Raw genomic sequence first — 25,532 nt, forward strand, 5'->3', positions numbered from 1 at the left:
GCCCTAAATTTTAAAGATTAGGGAAACTGAGACCCAAAAAGAAGAATTGAATTGCCCAAGATCATATTGATAGTAAGTGGAAGAGCTGAAATGTAAACCCAAATCCCTTGATTCCAAATCCAGTTGTACTAAAAGGTTTTGATCCAGTTTTAAATATCTTCTTTTATTGTTCTTTCTAGCTCATTAAATCCAACTACAAAATACAGGCAACATGTTCTATACACATTTGCTTATGAGCAAACGAGGGCCATTGGCCAAAATATGGCTTGCAGCTCATTGGGAGAAGAAGCTCACAAAAGCTCACATATTTGAATGTAATTTAGAGGCAACTATTGAAAAAATTCTATCACCAAAGGTATGTAATTGGTTAAAATGTAATCCTATTTGTGGCAACATTTGTGGGGAGGAAAGGGATTTAAAAAACAATTGGATGGGCCATGGACGTCATACCTCCTTTCTAAACTCCTATAGTACTACTTCTGTGCATTATTTGTTTTGGTACATAGTCATACACCAATGTTTCTTTATTCGACAACTGTCTATTAATCATTTACCACATTCAAAGTATTGTGCTAGGTTTTGTGTCTGGCATAATTTAACCATTTCATAGGTTCATAGATTTGCAACTAGAAAGATTATTATGAGGTCATCTAGTCCAGCCCCCTCATTTTGCAGATGAGGAGGCTGACTTGCCCAAGGACACACAGGTAGTAATAATAAATAGTGGTTGGGATTCCAACCCAGGCCTATAACTTTAAATACAGGCTTTCATCTACTACAAAACACCGCTATGTTTTCTATTTAGGTGACAATGTGTACAAGATTGGTCCCTGAGAAGAAGGGACAATATTAAACCTGTTTTAATGTTTCTGTTATAAATAATCCACTTTCCCTAGCACAATGAGTGCATGCAGTAGGCACTCACTAAATGCTTATTGAATGGATGAAATAATATTTAATAAATCTATAATTCTTATAACAATAGTGCCATATTCATGTTATAGTTTTACTTCTTTATTTTGCATTTCACTTAAGTAGTTCATTGCTTTCAATGAATATGAGAAAATTTTGAATAGTTGAAAAGGAGGCAGAGTAAAACTTAGGGAATCCATTTGGAAAGATAAGGAAATATCTGTGATCTTTAAACAGATAAAATTCTTATTGACTTTCTGATTTCTAAAGAATTTGGTTCTATATCCTAAGTTCCTTATAAACTGATACACTAAACATCTTAACTTTTTGAATTTCTTTAAAAGGTAAAAATTGCACTACGAACTTCAGGACATTTGCTTTTAGGAGTGGTTCGAATCTATCACAAGAAGGCAAAATACCTTTTAGCAGACTGCAATGAAGCTTTCATTAAAATGAAGATGACCTTTCGCCCAGGTACATGCAACTATCAGTTTGTTTTCTTTTTTTTGGTACCTTCTTGCATTTCAATTTTATTTGGAATGTTCCAGTTTGATGCACAGTATTGATTTCAAAGTAAGTGTAGTGAATTTAAAATTCCTTTTGACTGAATTTAAATTTCAAAGGCTACGGACACATGGTATCATTTTTAATTATTTTTTCCTTCCATGTTTGCAGAGAAAAGTAAAAATTCCCCTCAAAAGTTGTATCATTTCACATTTTTTTTGTTTTTAATATATCAAATAGTATTAAAACCACCAAAAGTGTATAATAACTATTCTTTTGAAAAAAACCCTAAAATACAATAAGATTGATTAAAAATAAATATTATTAGTTCTTTGAAGCAGTTTTCAAAATCTTTACAACTTTAAAGAGCTTCAACCATTTATGAAGGAGCTCCAAAATATGGTAGAGCTACAGCTGTGACAGTTATAATACCTTAAAATATAATTTAGCTACATTGTGCATTTGTCAGGTTTTCTTCTCATTCTTCATAATGTTAGCAAAAATTACCAGTGGATTTATGGTTTCATTACATATGATATATGATTGAGAGTATTTTAATTCCCACAGTATCACTGCTTACTTGACCAGCCTGAATGTTTTAAGCATGAAAAGAGCCCTGGACTTAGTTTGAGAAGACCTAGATTCCAGTCCCAGGGCTACCAATTGACTAGTTGTATGACCTTGGGCAAACTACTTAACTTCAACAAGCATCGATTTCTTCTTCTGTAAAATAAGGATAATACTTGAAATATAAGAACAAATGAGATTTTATGTGTTTACCTATATATATATATATATATATATATATATCTTAAAACACTATGTAAATGTGAATTGTTATCTTTATTTCCTTTAGGACTAGTTGATCTTCCAGAAGAGAATTTTGAAGCTGCTTACAATTCTATCACATTGCCAGAAGAATTTCATGATTTCGATACCCAGTTACCCAATGTGAAGTAAATTGTTTTTCTTATATTTCCACATCTCTAATAACATCCTATTCCAGTATTTTATCATTGCATAGACATGACTTGGGTTGTTAAAGTCTGTGCCAATTCAGTACAAACCCAAGGCACAATAAGAAACACTTTTAAAAAGGGGGGGGGGGGCAGCTAGGTTGCACAGTGGTTAGAGCACTGGCCCTGAAGTCAGGAAGACCTGAGTTCAAATCTGGCCTCAGACCAAACACTTGACACTTACTACCTGTATGACCCTGGGCAAGTCACTTAACCCCAATTGCCTTTAAAAAAAAAAAGAAAAAAAAGAAACAATTCAAGTACATGCCTAGGAGGATGAGGATGAGGACAAGGAGGAGGTATGGGGGAAGGTCTTTTGTCTAGGTACCACCTTAGCTAAGTGTGTAGTGGCCCATCACCAGAGGGTTGTTCACCAGGAGATGAATTTTTTTGGGTTCAGTAGCTCATAAAGACATTCTATTAAGGCATAGAGAAATTGTTGTCTCCATTGATAGAGGGAACACTCATACTGATGGATCATGGATGTTTTGAAATAATAAAGTATTTTTCCATATATCTTGGTGAAACAGGGTTTTAAATTTTTTTCTTACATGTTCATGTATAAACTTCCTTCAGAGAAATGGATTAAGTTTTAAAGATGATTACCAAGTAACTCATCAAACACATCTGCCAAAAGTTTGAATTTATTGTAATGACTCCAAGTACAGTGACAAAAATGCACTATATAGTCAATTTTTTCCCCAGCTGAAAACACGTTTTCTGGTTCTCTAATGAAATACAGAGGAAGGGAGGAGAGTAAAATTTTTTTTAAAAAATTGGACAGTTTTGAAGATCTTGAAATAATTTCTTATAAATTACCTTAGGAGACAGGGAAAAGGAGAAGAATGTGTAGATTTATGGCTCATAACGATTAGATATGCAACACTGGGTGAAAATGTGAAACCAAACCAATAATATAAACATGTCACATCACTGAACGCAAACACAATATTCGTGCTTGTACAATACTGAAGGGAAGTAATGACAGGGGTGGGTACAAGAAAGATACTTTGCAATGAGGTCAAGCAAAGGGGAATTTTTTTTCTAAACTTGTGAGACTTTCATTTCTCCTCAAGCTTGGTCTTAGCCTCTAGATTGTAAACACAAAATGCATGGGCAAATGTGCACTTTTGACAAGTTAGCTGTCATTCATCGATTATTTGCCAAGACAGGACAATATTTTATCAGTATATGTATCAGTGCATATCAGCTGAAAAAACATCTGTGGCTATTTCTACAGTATGTTCCTATATAGTTAACTAATAATTTATAAAATACACAGCTGAGAAAATAATATTCTTATATTTCTTGTTTTTAGAATGAAACCATATAGGGGGTGGGGTATAGGCTTTCCAACCTGGTTATAAAATCATGGTGCTTCTGTTCATGTAATAACTTGGATTTTAAACTTCTCTATAGTGCTGTTGATGTTTTTGAGCACTTTACTCTGCACCAGAGCAAAGCTGAAGACATTACACTTAGAGAAGATTTCAGTAATGATCTGCTTTTTCAAGCCGGAAGTTTTGGTGAGAGTATTTTAGAAGTTAGAATTATAAATCATAAACAAGTTTACTTATATTTGTGTGCTGAATAAACACCAAAAGGAATAATTTATCTACTCGAATCTACTTGAATCTACTTGTATCTAAATTGTGTCTTAGGTCAACCATGTCTTTCTCCTTACACAGATGCTGACTGACTTTGGCTAAAGCCTTATTTCCTCAGCCAGGAGAGCTGTAAGAGCTTCATGCTAATCTTCTAGTTTCTTATCCCATTCTACACATGATTCTTTGAACTGTTGTTTTCAAAATCTGTTTTCATCCTCTCCCATCTCCCTATTTAAGAATCGGCAGAAGCTTCCTGTTTCCTATCAAACCTAAAGCCCTTTGCTGGCCTAAAGGCCTTCCACCAATCCCATTTCTCTTTTATGTCCCAACATCTACTTTGTGTTACTGCCAAGCAAATTCACTTGCTACCCCACATATATTTCCTGCCTTCTTGCCTTTGCCTTCCTCACTTCTCTAGCAATCCACATCTTCCTTCAAAAACACATTCAAGCCAACTCCCTCCAAGAAGGCTTTCTTTTCATCTCACACCATTCTTTTTTTTTTAAATTTTTAATTTTTTTTGTTAATAAATTTATTTATTTTTAGTTTTCAATGTTTACTTCCACCAGATTTTGAGTTCCAAATTTTCACTCCATCTTGCCCTCCCCCCACCCCAAGATGGCATGCATTCTAAATACCTCTTCCCGTAGTCTGCCTTCCCTTCTATCTCTCCCCCCCTTCTCTTATCCCCTTCCCCTTCTGTTTTCCTGTAGGGCAGGATAGATTTCTGTACCCCATTTCCTGTATTTCTTATTTCCCAGTTGCATGTGAAAACATTTTTTTTAAACATGTGTTTTTAAAACTTTAGGTTCCAAATTTTCTCTCTTCCTCCCTCCCTACCCACCCTCATTGAAAAGGCGAGCAACTCAATATAGGTTATATGTGTACAGTTATGCAAAACACTTCCATAGTAAACATGCTATGTAAAACTAACTCTATTTCCCTTAATCCTATACTGCCCCCCCCATTTATTCTATTCTTTCTTTTGACCCTGTCCCTCCTCAGAAGTATTTGCTTCTGATTACCCCCTTTCCCAACCTGCCTTCCAATCACACCATTCTAATGACCACAAAGTTTTGCACTTTCTCAGTGTTTATGTAACTCATTTTGCTGTATAGTAAATCACACATTTAAACTGTTGATTTGTAAGTACTCATATTCTTCATGTATATATTCCATTCAAGAAACATCTATTAAGAATAGCTAGCATTAATATGAATGTTTAAGTAGAACCTATATCAGAATACACGCCGCAGTCTTCAGGGTTGGGGGAGAGGAGTGGGAGGGGGAAAAATTTTAAAACTCAAAATCTTATGGAAGTGAATATTAAAAGTTAAAAATAAATTAATTATAAAAAAGACTAACTAGCATTTATATAATGCTTTAAGATTTGCAAAGCACTTTATGCATGCTATCATATTTGATCCTCACACCCATCTTATGAGGTAGGTGTTATTGCTTTTGTTGTTGTTGTTATTATGATATTCTGTACCTGTTATATGAAAGGGACTCTGCCAGGCATAACATGAACAATCCTTGCCCTTCTGCAACAAGGTGTTACTGGGGACTAAGGTGGTTAGAATAAGACATGTACACAAAGAAGAATAGTACAAGGTAAGGATGATGTATATTGTGAGTTTGAAGCACAGCTCTATCATTTAACAGTGCTGGTAAACAAGGTCAACTTAATTAACCCCCTTGAGTTTCAGGTTCCTCATCTGTTAAATGGTGATAATGCTACTTATGATGCCTACCTCATAGGGTGGTTATGAGGAAAATACTTTGTAAACTCTAAAGTACTAAAGCAAGGTGAGCTATTTCCCTCAAATAGATTATAAAATTGAAGGTAGAAATCCTGTCTTTTATGTCTTTTGTATGGTTTATCCCTACTTTCCCATAACCCTAGTGATACACAGTAGGTACATATGTGGCTATACCTTGGGATAATGCTATCTTTATAGTGCCTGGATTATAAGTTACATCTAGATTATTCCCTAAAGGTAGAGCTTGGCCCAAAGTTGTTTTCCTTTTTGGGCTTAAGCCCAGTCTGAAGCTCAGCATTCTCCTAGACCCTTAGTATCTTAACTCTCACAGCCTTCACTGTCACTCCTTTTTGATGTCCTGATTCTAGAATCCACCCCTCTTCTTCTTTGGCTTCCTACCCTTTTTTCCACCTACAACCAGAACTTAGTGAATGAATATAGGAAAGATTTTTATTTATGAGAGGAGAATAAAGTTACAACTTACTTATATAGCAGAGGACAAGAATTCTCAAAGTGTTAAAAAAAAAAAAAAGAAAAGGAAGGATTCATCCACAGGACAAATCTGGTGCTTAGTAAATCTGCTTTGTTCCATCCAATCTCCCCTGCCAGTTATACGCCTCCTTTCCTAGTTCCTTACATGGATTGGACAACAATCCCTCCTGGAACCGTTCTGGCTCAGAGTGAATATAAATAGTAACTGTTTCTCTTTTGGTCAGCAACCCTGAGGGTCTTCCCCTCCCAGTTTGATTTTTTTTTTTTTATTGAAGGAACCATCCCTTGACTCACTGCTTAAATTGAATGGGTGTTGCCTCACTCAAAGTGAGAACCTGAAAAGATCTTCACTTTTTTTTTTAACTTTTTTTTTTTAATTTTTAGGCAATTGGGGTTCAGTGACTTGCTCAGGGTCACACAGCTAGAAAATGTGAAGCGTTTGCTCTGAGGCTGGATTTGAGCTCAGGTCTTCCTGACTTCAGGGTTGGTGCTGTATCCACTGCGCCACCTAGCTGCCCTTAAAAGATCTTAACTTAAAAGGACCAAGGTGTCCCACTGTATCCTGGGCCATCTCCAGTTGCCCTGATCAATATCTGGCCACTGGACCCAGATGGTTCTGGAGGAGAAAGTGAAGCACAGCCCTCCCTCACTCAAATCAAAGTCAATTGCAAGTCACTTGTAATGGTCCTCTTCAACAATGAAAGATAAACCACACAACCTAGGACTATAAAATTTCTTTTCCAAAGACCTTGGCTTTGACTCTTCCCAACTTCTTGTCTCTCAGTTTAACCAACTGGTTAATTTTTAAAAGTCATGCTAAACTCTCAGCTAATCAAAAATTACTACTGACACCTGCTGGGACCTGGCCCTCCACCTCCAACTGGGCATAGCTCCTTCCTTGGGCCAAGGAGGGTGTGGAGATACAGAACCTTAGAGTAGAATGTGGGGTGACTCTGGACTCAAGTTTGTTACTTAGGCAAATCATTCTTGTAGCCTCAGTTTCCTAGTCTATAAATAGTAGAGTTTGGACAAAATGACCTTGAAGGGCCTTTCCAGCTCTAAATCTATGAATTTATGATCACTTACCATGCAAATTAATATACACGATTTCTCATTACCAAAAATATCCATTTGTTTCATAGAATCCTATAAATACTATTGTTAAACCATGGTAGATTTTCCTCTTGGTGTCAGACAATCACAGTTGCCTGAAATCTGGTAGAAAATAAGGAAGAGGGAAACGCTTAGAAAGTACTATCAAAGACACAACCTTTACTGATTTTCTGACGCAAATTCGTCATAGTCAAGTCCCTTTGGTGTTTTCTGGGTCTAGGACCTCAGGAAGCTTAGCAATGTAATCAAAGACACAATTTGTTACCTGGCATTCTCCTCCAGGACAATACTCCTGGAATAGTCCAGAGATAATATACTCACACAAAGGGAAAAGTATCCAGCAACATCTGACCCTTGCAATTACATTGCTTTGCTATAAGATACCACTTTCCCTTTTCCTTCTGTAAATACTTTGATGTATTATATGGGAAGTATGATTACAGGTAGTTTCAAACACCGGCAGTATGAACCTTCTTTTCTCCTGCTTTTATGAGGTGGCTGCAGAAAGTCTCCAAGTAGAAGAAACACTAGTGTCCTACTTAGGGCTATTGACTCTACTACTGCCTATCCTGCCTCACAGTTTAGCTGTTTTGTTTTCTTTGCTGAGTTAGTACTTAGTTATTGATGTCTCATAAGTGCCCATGGGCAAAGTTATAATATTCATTTAGTGAGATTGGAAAATCTGCTTAGTCTTTCTTTACATATGTAATATTGTCATTTTTTTCTCAGATCCTAAGCAATGAACATTTCTTTGGGTAATAAGTTACTTTATTTAACTCTTCTTTTTCTTTACAGCAGATAAGCATTTTGTCTTAGGTAGCATAAAAGACTCAATACCTTGAGTGGCACTCCGTGTTTTAGTTTCCTGGTTAATGTCAATTGAAGTTGAATCAAATTCTTCTATTTTCATTATGGGCCTAATATACTTGCCATTATTTGTACATTTTTGAAGTTATAGGCCTATCTCAGGTTTTCTTGTCCTCATTAATCTTTACTTTAGGTGAGGAATCTGAACTACTTAGGAGACAAAGCTTCTTTGATGACAATACATTGCCACATAACAGTACGATTTTGGCTGGACACAGTTTTGCAAGTCTCCTTGAAGAAAAATCTGCATTGTATTACAGCGGAGATGGATTCGGGGATGAAGGAGCTGCATGGGATATGATTGGTATGCTTTAAAGCTAAACTGACAATAAAGTGTTTCCTTTTTAAAGGTATTTTGGCTAATAAAGTTATAGATTATGTTGAATTTTCAAAGATGCTCCTGAAACTTCCCATTCTGTCTTCCGTTACATTGGTTTCTGATGAAGACGTAATACTGCTCCTCGCCGAAGCCCTCTAGTTGTCTCCTTGATCTTATCCCTTTTCGTCCCCCTGACAGAACTCTCCCACAATCATCCCCTTTCTCCCATTTACTGGCTCCTTCTTGTGACTTACAAACTCACCCTGGTAGCAGGTTTGCTGGGTTGTAAGTATTTGTTATCTTATCTGTTGTGTTTGTAGGTTGCAGGAAAGGAGACAGTAAATTGGGAAGAATTGAAGGATTCTCTTTCCGTTTCTAAAAATTTCTCACTCCATCCTATGACCCTCTCAGTCTATCGTCATTTATCTCCCTTTAGTAGCCAGACTCCTAAAAAAAAAGTTTTCTGTTTGTTCCATTTCCACTTCCCTTTTCTCTTCTTAGTTATTTTCAATCTAGTTTCTGACTCCATCACTCGACCATAACGACTGTCTCCTAAAAATCTTTTAATTGCCAGATACAAGGGCCTTTTCTCAGTATTCACCTTTCTTTCCATAATATTTGACATTACTGAACACCCTCTTCATCTGGACACTCTCTGTCTAGGTGTTTTTTTTGTTTTTTGTTTTTTTGCTCTCTCTTAGTTCTTCTACCTGTCTGGCTATTCCTCAGTTTCGTTTGTCTAATCATATTATGTGCTTTATTCTCTAACTGTGAGTAACCCCTAAGGCTCTTCCATGCACCCTCTTCTCTGACTTGGTGATCTCATTGGCTCCAGTGGATAAAGTTATTTTCTCTATGCAAGTGACTCCCACATCTACATATCCAAGCCTCCTCCTCCTTTAAGGTACAGCTCAGATACCATCTACTTGGAGCCTTTCCTAATTCCCTCAAATGGCTAATATTCTCCCTCTCAGACTACCTTATATTTAATTAACTAATTGGTATATATTTGAATTTTTTAATTTTATATTTATTCTATATATATGTATATAAACATATATGTAGACATACATCCACACATGTATACTTCTTGTTTCCCCATCAGAATGTAAGTGCCTTGTGAGTAGGAATTGCTTCATTCTTTGTACTTGTATCCCCAGCACCTAGAACAGTGCCTGCCACGTAGTAGGTGACATAGATTGCCACATATATCTGCTACATAGATTGATTGATTGAGTAATGAAACATAAGTCTGGAAGGATTAGCTGGAACCAATTTGTGCAAAACTGAGGATTTTGCATTTTATCTCAGAGGCTGTCAGGAGCCACTGAAGATTCTTAAACAGAGACATGGCATAGACCTATACTTCAGGAATATTATTTTGTAGGCTTATGGAGGATCGATTGAATTTGAGACACACTGGAAGCTGAGAGATCAATCAGGAAGGTACTGAGATAATGCAGATGACTGTGCTACCATCACTATACCATACTACCTCTGTCACTCAGCATACCTAAAGAATCTTTCTTAACTCTTTCCACCTCTAATAATTCTGTGACATGAACCTTGTGAACAGTGTTTATTATAGCAGAGCTGAAGTTTATTTAGTTGTTCAGTAAACATTTCTTGAGATGGAAACTTTCGGAAAATAGATTTTGTCCTAAAAACAAGTAGAGACTAACTGAGCAGCTAGGTAGCACAATGGATAGAATGTTGGGCCTGGAGACAGGAAGACTCATCTTCATGAGCTCAAATCCAGCCTCAGACACTTGCGAGCTGTGTGATGCTGGGCAAGTCACTTAACCCTATTTGCCTTAGTTTCCTTATCTGTAAAATGAGCTGGAGAAGGAAATGGCAAAATACTCCAATATCTTTGACAAGAAAACTCCAAATGGGGTCATGAAGAGTTAGACATGAGTGAACAACAACAACAAAGGAGTTCTAAAAGGCAGAGGTGAGGAAGAAGTATATTCTGGGCATTGGATGACAGTCTGTTTAAAGGCCTAGAGATGGGAGATGGAGTGTCGTGTATGAAAAATTGCAACAAGGCTAGTTTGGCTGACTCAAAGGGCTCAAAGGGGAGTATTGTGTAATAAATATGGAAAGATAGAATGGAGCCAGGTCATGAAGAGTTCTAAACACCAAAGACAATGGTTTGTATTTGAACCCAGAGATCTTAGGGATTCATTAGAGTTTATTGAGTTCATTGAGAAGGGGAATGACATGTTCAGACCTTTGCTTTAGAAATATTTAAGAGTCTTTTCATCTTTCTAGTCCCATTTCCTTTTTTATAAAATGAAGGGGTTGGACTAGCTGATTTCTGAAATTCTTTCCAGCTCTATGTGTGATGAACCTGTTATTAGCCCCTCTAAGTCTCAGTTTTATCATCTATAAAATGGAAAACATGACTTGTATTGTCTACCCTGCAAAGCTTTTGTAATGAAAAAAATTTCAAAAATTATAAATCAACATAAATTTGAGGTTTTTGTAATTAGAGAGATGCTGTATGAGATCACAGAATGTGTATATACCAGACAAAGGTTACTAGTTTTCCAAAAATTAGAATTTGATAAAACACATTTAATACTAAAATTCTATTGGATATAGTTTAATCTTGTTTTGGATAGTAATATAGATATGCACAATTGCCAGTAAATATAGAATTTAAGTTGATGAAATGTCAAATAATATTAGGAATAGTTTGCTGAACTACAATATTAACTATGGTAAAATAAAATTTATTAGCATCACAATTGGCCTAAATCTGATTAAATTTGATTATACGTCATACAGGTTTAGTTTTATAAATGATATAAAACCAGTGATACAAGTGACATAAAACTAAATCGGCGAAATGTCGAAATTATGTCCAACATACTTTATTCAACTTTTATTTTCACGAGTATACTTTTTAAACTTTCCATAATAAAATTACATATTATATTTTTAAGATAATCTGTTACAAGATGACCACAATATCCTGTTGGAAGACTTCAATTTGGACAAAGAAATTTCTTTGCCTCCTCAGCCTCTTGAGTCGCCTGAGTCAATAATTGGTCAGTTCATATTTGCCTTTATGTACTTCCTGAAAAAATGAACATTCAAATTAAGTATCAGAAGCACTAAGTTTATATGGTACTATAATATAGAAAGAGATAATAGGAACAAGGGGCCGGGTTAAGTGAGGTCAGAATACCTTCAAGTACTAGGGTTCTAGGAAATTAGGGTGGTGGTTTGAGTTCTGAGATGGTACAACACTGAAGTCTTGCTGCCTGGGAAAAGGAGTGACTACACAAGATTAGTTATGAAAGCACATTTAGATGATTTGCTAAAGTGCTATGCTTTTGAAATTACTTGTGTTGACCTACTTGGATACTTCAGGGATCTATGATTTATCAGCATGGATAGAATTTTAGATTGCAGCTCCTCTACACATTAACAGATGATCTTTATGAGTTTCCAGGGCTGAAAAGTATTTTTGGACTAAGTGATAAAATACATATTATATGTAAGTATGCATATATGCATACAGTTTATAATAGTGTTTTAGAATGTAACTGCATAGTTACTTAATTATTAGTATTTTCCCCTTTGAAATGAGTATAGACTTAACTCACATAACAATTTTTCACTTCTTTAATGAGCCTATAAGTAGTACAGGTATGATTAACTCCAATTCTGACTCTTCTCACTTTTTGATATTAAATTTGCTTTTGACCCTGGGATAGAAATTTGGACAGGAGGGAAGTTATACATGAATATATAATTATAGTTCCTTATGGATCCATAATTATTAGTGAATAATTTATAGTATGTGTCTACTGTTTTTAACTTACATATAAGGTTACTATTCAATTTAGTTCCTGTATTATCCTATAATTTGCAACACTATTTGTGATAGATTTGTTTTCATGGTACTATCATTATGTGTTCAATAGAAGAAACAAGCAATTCTGAGTCTATATATCCACCTGACAGTCAGCAAATGAATGGAACTGTGTTAATGACAAATGAAGAAGAGGAACTTACCCTTGATCCAATTGATCCTAGAGGTCAGAGTTGTTTTTGGTTTTTGTTTCTTGAATATAAAGGGATTAAAACTTAGAACATAATCATATCTGGAATACTGTGGACTATGATAATGTGTTTGAACACCACGTGAAGTATGGCACGGGGTCAGTACAATAACAGGATTTATAATACAGTAGGGGTGTAATGAAAGAACCATGAACAATGCATCCATTATATTCAGCACTTATTAAACTCTATAGCCAGTTTGGTGGTGTATAAAATTTAAAGGTGGCTCTTTGATGAAATCTTTGGAAAAGATCTATAAGGAAATGCTCAAGACTAAGGTGAAAGACTTTAGACTCCCTCACCCTAAAGCAAAAGCTTGGAGTGGAAGAAACAAAATGACAATGATAATCTTCAAATCTATGTAGGAATTTGGTGGAGGGGTGGTGACTCATCTCCAGGTATAACAGAATAAGAGAAAATAGGCTTAGATTGTTGGTGAGAGATAACAAATAAAACAAAGGCCTCTAGTGAGGCCTATCAGATGCTAGAATGAATTGTAAAGAAAAGTTGTGGAATTCCTTTCTCTAAAGAGCTTTAAAAGTTAGATTGGTATTCTATTTGGGAGATAGTTTGGGTGGGGAACCTGTGGGCTTGAGGCCTTTAACTGGGGCCCCACTTGAGGACCTAGAGGACCACCTGTGGCCTAGAGACCACCAGTTCCCCATCCCTGGTTTAGACATTTCTGCCTGAACCATTGTTTCCTAAACTCTTCCATAAAGTACTGGTGTTCTATGAAAAATTATTAATGTGAGTTCTGTGATAGAATTATAGTATATATATAAAAAATACTTAATACATGTGACAATTTTTCTGAATGAAAAAGTCTATTTTGTTCCAAAATTTCTCTGACCCCTATTATCCCAGTGGCCTTTCTATGCCTCCCCAATTCCCTGGATTAGCATTTATGAGTTCCATCAAATGCCAAAATGATCTGTAGCCAAATTAATTTGAGAACTGCTGGTACAGAAGTGACAAAATGAACTAGATAATATGTAGGCTCTGGAAATTTCTTCCACTTCCAGGAGTTTGTTACAAAAGTAAGCAATATTGTCCCTCTCCCCCCTGGCATCCTTCTGTTACTCACAACTATAATTTATGAGAGTAGCCACCATATGTCCCATGGTTGGGACCAGAAGCAACTCTGTGTGTGTGTGTGTGTGTGTGTGTGTGTCTGTCTGTCTATCTGTCTGTCTCTGGTGTGTGCTCCCACTGATGCTCTGAAGAACTTTTGAAAGATACTTGTCAAAGTAAATTATTTAAGGACTACTGGCACTAAGTGAATCTCCACCTGAACTGGACAGGAAGTCAAGAGGAGGACACGGGTGGCATTTCCTCCTCCATGAAATTCTGCAGGACGCATTATTGTACTCTTGAGACCCAGGAAAGGAAAAATCCAGCATAATATATTCTGTTGCTATGAAATCCCTCAGAGACCATTATAATAAGGAGCTTAACTAGTCAAATTTGTGGATATTTCTTAGATATTGCACGGGGAAGGAAAAGCAAACGTAAGAAGAAGGTGCTTATTGATCCAGTGAAGGAGATCAGCAGCAACACCATGTATAAACAGCTTAGTAACTTCATGGACACACTGACTGTGTTGGAACTTGCACCCCCTACTAGACGTTTGATGATGTGGAAGGAGAAAGGAGGAGTAGATACACTTCTGACAAGTGCTACCCAGTTTCTGATTAATCCTGAGCTTAAAATGGTAAACATATCTGTCTTTTTATACTAATATAACATTTATATTATATATCATTAACAGAGCTGTTTCACATCCTCTTTTAAAATTTTACAGTTTGAATAAATAGAATTAAAATAATTAAGAGACCAGCCTAGATGCATAGTTCATTGGGTGGAAAAAAAACCACCTTGTCTTGCAGTAAGAAAACTTGGGTTCAAGTCCTATCTCCCCTATCTGTGTGACTTCCTGTTAATTGCTTATTGTCTCTGAGTCTCAGTTTTTATTATTTGTCAAACATGGATCATATAATCATAGTTTTAGAACTAGAAGGGAACTTTGAAAGTCATTTTACAAATGAGGAGCAGAAGTCCAGAGAAATTAAGTGAATGACTTGCCCAAGGGCACATTGATAATAAGTATCAGAGCCATGATTCGAATGTGGATCCTTGGACTCCAAATCCAGCCCTCTTTCCACTATACCATGCTGTTTTTCTTCCTCCTCTCTTATAGGGTTGTCATGTGAATCAAGGAAAATACTAGATGAAATGTACATTGTAAATGGCCAAATGCTATAAGTGTTCAATATGCATTATGTGTTACATTACTATTATACCTTGTCACTTCTGTGTATGTTTATATGTTATTGGTTTATTTTATGGCATAATTATCTGTGTTTTGTTGATTTACTTAACTTACAAAAATTCACGAAAATAAATGTGTTTTCACAGTTGTTTAGAAAATGCTTTCAGTCAACTGGCTTTAAACGTAGAAGAAAAACTTTATGGACGGGATCTGAAATGGAAGAAGCAAGAAACAGTGACCTGCTAGGTAAGACTTCTAATCCACAGAGACTTCTTTTACATTACACACAGGTGTCCTTTTGGAGTATAAATGTTGATGGCTAACCTGATTCCAAACGCACTCGTGTTCAAAGTCAGCCTCCAGAAAAATTTTTGAAGTTAAGGAAATTGCTACATTGACATTCCATTTTCTTGTCTGTTTGGTGTAATTTTGATTAAAGAGATTTTGTTCATAAGAAGCATTTATGTAAGAGCTATGGCTAAAATTTGGGTTTTGATGCCCCGACGAAGGAAGTTAGCCCTCCAAGATTACATACTAATCGAGTGACAAATACAATTTCATTATTAGCTGGATTGTCATTCCATATAAATTTTTTTGTCATTTTCTCCAATTATATAATCATACTGTTAGTATTTTGATCAGTATAATATTAAATTTATAGATTAATTCAGGAAATATTGATATTGAAAAAATTATTAAGCACCTACTATATTCAAGGCACTGTGCAAGGTTCTGGGACTATAAAGATGAAAAACAAAATAGTTCCTATCCTCAAGGAATTCATATTTTATTTGGGGGGACAGGAATACAACAAGTACACAGATAGGCTAGTACAAAATAATTTCAAGAAGGAGAGAGCATTCACAACTGGGAGGATCAGTAAAGGTCTCATATGAGAAATGGCAACTGAGCTGTCATCAGAAGCTAGAGAGTATGAGAGGTGGAGGTGAGAAGGGAGTACATATTAGACCTTTTGTACAAAGGCATGGATGCAAGCAATACTAGCAGTCTGGTTGGGATCAGAGAGTACACGAAGGAGAGTATGGACTGAAAATAATGATAATAATAGCTAGCATTTGTATAGCATTTTAAGGATTGAAAAATGCTTCACAAATACTATCTCACTTTATCCTCACAACAACCCTGGGAGGTGGGTACTATTATTATCCTCGTTTTACAGATGAGGGAACTGAGGCACAGAGAATCTAAGTGACTTTCCCAAGGGCACACAACTAATATGTGTCTAAGGCTGGATTTGAACTCAGGTCTTCCTAACTTATTGACTTCAGCCAAGTCTAGCATTCTATCCAATGTGCCAATGGAAAGGTAGGTAAGAGATTGATTAGAGAAGCCTTTAAATACTAAACTGAGGATTTCACATTTTATATTAGAAGAGTGATGTGGTCAGAGGTATTTTTTCCTTTGAGTCTCTGCTTGCATTTGTTCTAGTTATTCTTATCTTTTGGGAGATTCTCTAAATTTGCATTAATTTTGGTATTGGTCAATGACTTTTCTGATTCCCTTATTTGTCTAGCTTTAGTTCCTAAATTGGGGCTTTGTTAAAGGTCCAAGCTATACCCCCTGATGTATTTTTTTGGGTGAGGATTGTTGGCCTTAGTCTCATTCTGGGTCCCCTGGGTTCTTCTATGCTGACTTCCACCTCCCAGGGTTACACTCAACCAGGATCTTTAAGGTTCAGAGAGTTGTAACTTCAAGGCCCTCTATGGCATATCAGGAGAGAATGCTAGGCACCTAGAAGCCCTTGATGCCTGAGCTGATCGCTTTTGCTCCCTCACGGTGTGCACCCAAACCACCCTGGAGCTTACTTAAAGAATCCTGCCATTCCTGCTCCCTCTGGACCGAGAACCCTGAAGACTGCAAGTATCTCTGGACCTTTTCTAGTCACACTGGTAAAGTATAGGTTTGTTTGCTAGTACTAGCACTAGCTTTTGTAGTAGCCCCATTTTCTCTTGCTCGTGGGCTGCTGACTTTGTGAATTTCTGGAGCAAAAGAAGTCACATACTGTAGTTTATCATTGGAGTTCTTGATCATTATTTAGTCTTGTACAATTTTAGTGTTTGCTGGTGTAAGTGTGGGGGAATTGGGCAGCTTGCTACCATTCAGGCAACAATCTTGACCAGAAATCCATTGCCTACTTATTAATATATTAAAATATGCTGTGATATCTAGTGGGGGGAAATAGTGCCATGAATAATTGGCTTGTGCAACATGCTGGGCATTTGGAAGTTATTGGAGAGAGATGGGAGAGTGCAAGAAGGTAAGATTATAAACATACAGATTCCATATACACACTCAACAAATGCTTGTTGATTAATTGAGTCTAAATATCCTGTAGTCTCTGTTTTCCAGTTCATCCTTTTACCTAAGTCATGTCCTTTACACATTGGATGTTGGCAATCTCTGAATATTCATATCAAACTCCCTTTCTTTATTTCTTTGTTGATTCAGGGACTTCCATGATGGAAGAGCCTTGTAACCTGAGAGAGTTAACTCATACAAATATGAGGAAAGATGTAACTGAAGATCTGCCATTGATTAAATCAGAGAGTGGCAGGCATGAAGACGCCAATGAAAATGCTGACACTGTGGTAAGTTTATGATTATTTTGGGGCAGATTTTTACATATATAGGGCAATCCTGGTGAGGAAAGTCCTACTACTAAAGCAAAACAGCAAATGTTGTACAATTTCTAGCCTAAGAGAAGTTTTCTGGAGGCACTGATAGCTTAAGTGACTTGATCAAGGTGACATAGTCAGTGATGAAAGAGATGGGGCTTGAATCCGGGCCCTCTGGACTTAGAGACTGACTCTCATATATTATCCTTCACTGCCTGACAAGTTCATTAAATAGATTTATAAAAACATGGTCCTTTATTCTAGTTTATTAAGAGTGATTTTCTCAAGACTGGGCAAAGAATTTTGTGTCTGCCTGTCATATCATATGTTTATACAGTAGTTCACCTCTCATACACTTCTAGTACATATATTGTTTTATAGGTTTTCTTCAGTAATTATTACAGCTCTGCAGGGTGAAACATGATCACTATCTGCTGAGCAATAGGTACCTCAGAGAGTAAATTACAAGGAATGCTATATCTAGTTTTGGACTGAAACAAAATTTCACTTATTATCTTTTTTTAAAAAATTTATTTATTTATTTATTTTAGGCAATTGGGGTTAAGTGACTTGCCCAGGGTCACACAGCTAGTAAGTGTGTCAAGTGTTTGGTCTAAGTCCGGATTTGAACTCAGGACCTCCTGACTTCAGGGCCTGTGCTCTATCTACTGCGCCACCTAGCTGCCCCTTGCTTATTATCTTAAATTCTTTATTTATTTAACAAATATTTATTTCATTAAGTTATTTGAAAGTTACTGTGCTAGGTACTAGGGAAGATATAAAGATAAATAGTGCACTGTCCTTATCTTTAAGGAGCTTACTTTCTAGGAGGGAAGAAATAAGGCATGTAAACAGATTTTTAAAAATCCAGATTCTCATTAGAAGGTGAGATCCTTGAAGGCAGGGACGGATTTTTGCCTTTTCTTGTATCTCCAGAGCTTAATACAATGCTAAGTACATATTAAACACTTAGTAAATGCTTATTGACTGACTGAGCAAGATTTCATGTTCAAGAAAATATCAGAGTTTTAAAAAATATATATGCCATAGAATATTCTTCTAGTTGTCATTTTATTGAACCATACGAGATCAAGTTTTTAGTTCCATTCAAAAATAAATTAACGGGGAAAGCTAGGTGGCGCAGTGGATAGAGCACCAGCCCTGGAGTCAGGAGGACCTGTGTTCAAATGTGACCTCAGACACCATATACTTACTAGCTGTGTGACTCTGGGCAAGTCACTTAATCCCAGTTGCCTCACCAAAAAAAAATAATAATAATAATGCATTTAAAGCTTTTTGCCATACTGTACTATTCTTTTTTTAAAATTCAATTTTATTTTTTTTCAGTTCCAATTTCTCTCCCTCCCCCACCCATTGCGAAAGCAAGAAAAAGAAAACTCTTTATAATTACGTATAGACATGCAAAACAAATTTCTACATTAGTGATATCCAAACAAAAGAAAGAAAGGAAAAGAAAGAGAAGAAAATATGCTTCAGTTTGCACTCTGAGTCCATCAGCTCTCTCTCTGGAGATGGATAGAATGTTACATCATGAGTCCTTTAGAATTGTGGTCGGTCATTGTGTTGATCAGAGTTACTAAGTCATTTAAATTTCATTATCTTTACAATACTACTGTTATTGTATAAATTGTTCTTTTGGTTCTGCTTGTTTTACTTTGAATCACTTCATATAAGTTTTCCCAGGATGTCGTGAAACCATCCCCTTCATCATTTCTTAGAATACAATACCATTCAAATCATCACCATAACTTGTCCAGTCATTCCCCAATTGGGCATCCCCTCAGTTTCCAATTCTTTGCCACCGCAATAAGGGCTGCAATGAAATTTTTTGTACACATGGGTGCTTTTTCTTTGATCTCTTTGGGGTATAGGCCTACTAGCATTATTGCTGGATCAAAAGGCATGCATAGTTTAGTAGCTTTTGAGACATAACTCCAATTGTTTTACAGAATGGTTAGACTAGTTTTCATTTCTACCAATAGACCAGACTATATTTTGTTAGCAACTAATAGAATTCAGTGTTTTGTGGAAAAGAATTCAATAAATAGGTATTAAGTGACTACTATGAGCAAGGTTGTATGCTGGAAATATAAAAGGAAGAAAATGATAGGTAAGAATGAGGAAGGTAAGATAGTATGCATCATTTAAAAATCATAATGTATGTGATAGTTTAAATTATTTACTGAAATAATTGATAAATGTCTTCAAGAAAATATGTTTGGCTTCTTTCTTCTATGGTAGCCATAACCTGCTCTCCCACTTCTGAGCATTCCCTCTGCTTTATTAGCTTCCCCTCCTCTTCCACCTTTTTGTCCCTTCCCAAAATAGTGGACAAGCCAACTTTATGTGGCATTATTTGTGTTGGAGGTGGGAAGGGACATTTTGATGTTGAGTTTTCAACTGTAAGCTCTGGTTTTCCCTTTCAGCTCCTACAAAAGTGAAGGATAACTTCAGATAGGCTTATTCTTATATAAGGATTTGTGTACCACATGAAAAATATATAAATCAAGTGGAAAATAAAATACTCAGAGAAATAAGAACAGAATGAAATTCATGAGTATATATCTTAAATAAGAAAATGCAGTTTCTTGGCTCTGTTTAAATGTAGCTAGAATATCTGTCTATGAAAAATCAAACAAAGTATACTAGCTTGATTCCTTAAAGAATGAAGGAAGTATTTGCAGGAAATCAAATATGTGTATAATTTTTAAAATAATCTATTGAAATGTAATTCATGTGATTAATGTATTTAATAAAATATAATTGCTTCTGTAATAACTACTAGCTAGATAACATTTGTTTTTATCTTTTTTCTCTTAGCAGGAAGCAGCTGAAATGGTTTCTTCCAGTACTGAGAAATCTTTGTCAATGAACAACCTCTTGGGAAAGGAAATCGAAAATTGCCAAATAGATTTGGAAAATGTACGTGTGATCCTGAGAAGGTTGTTAAGTAGTTTTATTTCCTAACACTTTAAGTACTCTATAGTTATTCAACACCTGTCTTTGGAGAACTCACATTACATTCATTCATTCAACAGTCATTTTATTGAGTACTTATTATTGAAGGTGCTAAGGGAGTTACAAAGACAGTAAAAGTGTAGTCCCTGCCCTCTTACAGTGCTTTACTTTACAGTACTTACTTTCATTTGGTAGGGGGGAATGAATATTACAAATATATCTAAGCCAAAAATTCTTAACTTGGGGTTCATGAACCCCAAAGGGATCCATGGATACATTTCAGGTGGCCCACAAACTTGGATGGGAAAAAAATTGCATGTTTATTTCAACATAATGGATTTCCTTTGTAATCTTATGTTTTTTTGTTTGTTTGTTTTATACATTTCAAAGCATTATTTTGAGAAGGGTGCTTAGGCTTTAACACACTACTAAAGGAGTCTGTGATGCAAAAAAGGTTAAGAATCCCTAATTTAAGCACTTGCTAACTTTAATACATAATACAATACAAAAAGGATAAGGGAAAATAGCAGGGCATTATAAGTAGGAAACTGCTTTGGGGTCAGGAAGACCTGAATTCAAGTTCTGCCTCTGACAAATGCTGGCTGAGTAATTCTGGGCAAGTCATTCAACCTCTCAGTGCTCCAGGCTACTCTCTGAGAACAGATACAAATCTACATTGGTAAAGGGAGTTTCCTCACTAGGAGTTTCCTGTACAAATAAAATCACAGATTCTATCTTTTTTTTAAAAGTTCAACAAATAATAAATAGTTGAGAGAATTATCAAGGGCTTTGCAAGGTTCAAGGAAGGAAAAATCATTCCAATTGGGTAGATTATGGAATGTTTCATGAAGGATATGACATTTGATCTGGGTCTGAAGGATGGATAAAACTTCAACAGGTAGATATGGGTAAAAGGCATGAAAAGCAGGGAAAAATTATTTAATGCATCCTTGTAACAAATCTAGAGGAATGGGTAATAGTATTCAGTTATATCCTATTTTACTAATAACCAATATATAAAAATATAAAATATATAAAATAACCAATATATAAAGATCCAGATTATAAAATATAGAGGGTATTTATTCATTTTGCACAAGGTTTCTTTGTTTTACCATCATTTGTTCTTGTTATTGTTCAGTCATTTTCAGTCATGTCCAACTCTTTGTGATCCTATTTGGGGTTTTCTTGGCAAAGATACTGGAGTGGTTTGCCATTTCCTTCTCCAGCTCATTTTACAGAAGACAAAACTAAGGCAAATAGGGTTAAGTGACTTGCCCAGGGTCACACACTAGTAAGTATCTGAGGCCAGATTTGAACTTGGGTCTTTCTGACTCCAGGCCCAGCATTCTACCCACTGCACCACCTAGCTGCCCACCTTTACCATAATAGTATTCCTTCAAATAGTATGTTGTCTTAGTGCATTTCGAATAACATTCAGCTTAAAAAAGGAAATGTAAACACAGCTTTTTCAGGAACATAACTATTATATGGAGAAAGGAAGACTTATATTTAAATTACATGAGGCCATTAAAGAAGGGAGAAGTGAAGTAGCTAAGTAGCCTAGGTCAATAGCAGAGCCAGAAATAAAACCTGGTTCACATGACTTCTGCTAGAGTTTTAGTCTAATCAGCCAAGTAATAATAGAATGTCAGAGCAGGAAGCAGCCTCAGAGAGAGAAGCAGCTGTATTCTTTAGTGAAAATACTATTTACTGACTTAAAGTCAGGAAAGACCCGAGTTTAAATTTTGCCTCTCATACTCACTAGTTATGTGACCATGGACATTCCAGCAAATCTCTAAGTTTTCCATATATGTAAAACAGGCATAGTAAAACCTATAGTATTTAACTCACAGGGTCATTGTTATTGTTATTGTTTAGTTGTTCAGTCATGTACAACTCTTCATGACCCCATGGACCATAGCACACCAGGCCTTTCTATCCTCCACTATCTCTCAAAGTCTGTCCAAGTTCATGTTCATTGTTTCCAAGATGCTATCTATGCATCTCATCCTCTGCCATCCCCATTTCCATTTGCTTTCAGTCTTTCTCAACATTAGGGTCTTTTCCAATGAGTCCCCTCTTCTCATTCTGTGGCCAAAGTATTTAAACTTCGACTTTAGTATTTGACCTTCCAGTGAATAGCCTGAATTAATTTCTTTAAGTATTGACAGATTTGACCTTCTTGCTCTCCAAGGGACTCTCAAAAGTCTTTTCCAACACCACAATTGGAAAGTGTCAGTTCTGTGGCCCTCAACTTTCCTTATAGTTTAACTTTCACAGCCATACATTGCTACTGGAAAAACCATAGCTTTGACTATACAGATCTTGGTTGACAAAGTGATGTCTCTGCTTTTTAGTATGCTTTCCAGATTTTCCATAGCTTTCCTTCCAAGGAGCAGGCATCTTTTAATTTCATGGCTGTACTTGCCATCTGCAGTGATCTTTGAACCTAAGAATATAAAATCTGATGCTATTCCATTTCTTCTCCGTCTATTTGCCAGGAAGTGATGGGACCAGTTGTCAAGATCTAAGTTGTTGTTGTGTTTTGTTTTTTTTTTAGTGGTAAACATCATGCCAGGTTTTACACTCTCCTCTTTCATTCTGATCAAGAGCCTTCTTAATTCCTCTTTACTTTCAGAGTAGTATTGTCTGAATATCTGAGATTATTGATATTTCTCCCAGCAACCTTTATTCCAACTTTCGATTCTTCCAGCATGGCATTTCACATGATGCATTCTGTGTATAAATTAAACAAATAAGGTGAGAATATACAGCCTTGTCATACTCCTTTTCCAATCTTAAACCAATCAGTTGTTCCATGTTCAATTCTAACTGTTGCTTCTTGGTCCCCATACAGGTTCCTCAGGAGACAAGTAAGATGTTGTAGTAATCCGATCTCTTTGAGGATTTGCCATATTTTCTTGTGATCCACATGGTCAAAGGCTTTAGTGTAGTCAATGAAGCAGAAGTAGATATTTTTCTCCCTTGCTTTCTCCATAATCCAACCAATGTGGGCAATTTTGTCTCTAGTTCCTCTGCCTCTTTAAAAACCAGCCTGCTCTTTTGGTAATTCTTTGTTCACATATTGCCAAAGCCTAGATTATAGAATCTTATGCATAAGCTAGGTAGCCTGTGAAATGAGAGCAATTGTTCAGAATTTGAATATTCCTTGGCATTGCCCTTTTCTAGGATTGGGACTTTCCAATCCAGTGGCCGCTGTTGTGTTTTCCAAATTTGCTGGCATATTGAGTGCAGCTGTTTAATAGCATCATCATTTAGGGTTTTAAATATCTCAGCTGGAATTCTGTCACCTCCACTAAGCTTATTGTTAGCAATGTTTCGAAGGCCCACTTGACTTCATTCTCCAGGATGTTTGGCTCTAAATCAATAACCACACCATCTTGGTTATCAGTGATGTTAAGATCTTTCTTGTGTAGTTCTTTTGTGTATTATTGCCACCTCTTCTTAATCCCTTAGTACTTTGCAAACCATAAAGGCTATAAATGTCAGCTAATATTATTTATTTAATACCCTCAATCTACAGATAAAAGAACTTAGGTCCATGTTCTTTTAGAAAATTCTACTCAAAATTTATCTTTAATTTATACTGCCCAAGTGAACATACATTCTAATGGGAGACACAGGTGTATGCACATACATATACACATATGTATATATATATATATATCTTTATGTAAATGATTCTGAGATCTATATATCTAGCTGTGTGTATATATATATTAATGTTCAGTGTTTCAGACATATCTTACTTTTTGTGACCCCATTTGGGGTTTTCTTGGCAAAGATACTGGAGTAATTGCCATTTCCTTTTCTAGTTCATTTTACAGATGAGGAAACTGAGGGTTAAGTGACTTGCCCAGGGTCACACAGCTAGTAAGTGTCTGAGGCCAGATCTGAACTCAGGAAGATGAATCTCCTATACTTCAGACCTGGTGCTCTATCCATTGTGCCACCTAGCTGCCCTCTACATCTATATCTACCTATTTATATGTGTAATATATATATATATATATATATACATACATACATATATAATATGGAGAGAAAGAGAGATGCAAAGTACATACTTTGTAGATGTAGATAACTTTAGAAGCAGATGGAAGATAACTTTAGAAGAGATGGCCTTAGTAGCTGAAGAGACTTGGAAAAGTTTGCACAAGGTGGGATTTGCTGACTCTTGAAGAAAATTAAGACGCAGAGGTGAAGAAGGAGAGCATTCCTCAAATGGGGGAGAGACAAGGAAGAGGCAGAGACAGGTGATGAAATGAACAAGGCCAGTATGACTGGACTGTAGAGTATGTGGAGTGAAGTATGAGAAGAATGGAAAGGGAGGAAAGAGCCAGGCTATAAAGAGCTTTAAATGCCAATGCCTTTTTTATTTGATCCTAGAGGTACTGAATAATAATAGTACTGAATAATAATAAAGAGGTACTGAAGTTTATTGGACAGGGATAGTTATGTGTGTTTTATGAAAATCACTTGGGCAGCTTTGTGGAAGATGGATTGGAGTAAGGAGAGACTTGAGGCAGGGACACCAGTTAGAAGGCTATTACAATTGTCCAGAAAAGAGGTGAGAGGTGAGAAGGGCCTGAAATAGGGTAACAACTGTGTGAAAGGAGAGAAGGTAACGTAAATAAAAGATGTTGAGAACATGTCAACCACAATGATTTGACAATTGTTTGGATACATGAAATGAGTAAGGGTGAGGAGTTGAAGATGACACAAAGGTTGTGAATCAGAATGACTGGGAGGATGTTAGTGCCCTCTACAGTAATAAATATGTTAGGAAGAAAGCTGCTTTTAATGGAAAAGATAATGAATTCCATTTGGGGCATGTTGAGTTTGAGATGCCTATGGAATATTCAGTTCAAAATGTGTAATAGGAAGTTGGTGATATAGAACTAGAAGTCAGGAGAAAGACTAGGGCTGGATATATAGATCTGAGAATCATCTG

At 36.1% G+C, this 25,532-nt stretch overlaps 1 protein-coding gene across 1 annotated transcript in view; it reads left to right on the forward strand.

Annotated features, from left to right (window-relative positions):
- Positions 1-211: 211 nt before the first annotated feature.
- Positions 212-25,532, forward strand: part of LOC114046841 (double-strand-break repair protein rad21-like protein 1) — a 30,921-nt gene continuing 5,600 nt past the window's right edge. The window contains exons 1-11 of the mRNA XM_027867380.1: positions 212-355; positions 1,257-1,386; positions 2,273-2,372; positions 3,852-3,958; positions 8,408-8,578; positions 11,545-11,649; positions 12,532-12,645; positions 14,152-14,381; positions 15,086-15,185; positions 17,409-17,548; positions 20,417-20,518. Coding sequence (XP_027723181.1) covers positions 212-355; positions 1,257-1,386; positions 2,273-2,372; positions 3,852-3,958; positions 8,408-8,578; positions 11,545-11,649; positions 12,532-12,645; positions 14,152-14,381; positions 15,086-15,185; positions 17,409-17,548; positions 20,417-20,518 — 1,443 coding nt within the window. The remainder of the gene's footprint in view (positions 356-1,256; positions 1,387-2,272; positions 2,373-3,851; positions 3,959-8,407; positions 8,579-11,544; positions 11,650-12,531; positions 12,646-14,151; positions 14,382-15,085; positions 15,186-17,408; positions 17,549-20,416; positions 20,519-25,532) is intronic.

This window comes from Vombatus ursinus, unplaced genomic scaffold (genome assembly GCF_900497805.2).
Source record: "Vombatus ursinus unplaced genomic scaffold, bare-nosed wombat genome assembly UNPS02014786.1, whole genome shotgun sequence".
Taxonomy (NCBI): domain Eukaryota; kingdom Metazoa; phylum Chordata; class Mammalia; order Diprotodontia; family Vombatidae; genus Vombatus; species Vombatus ursinus.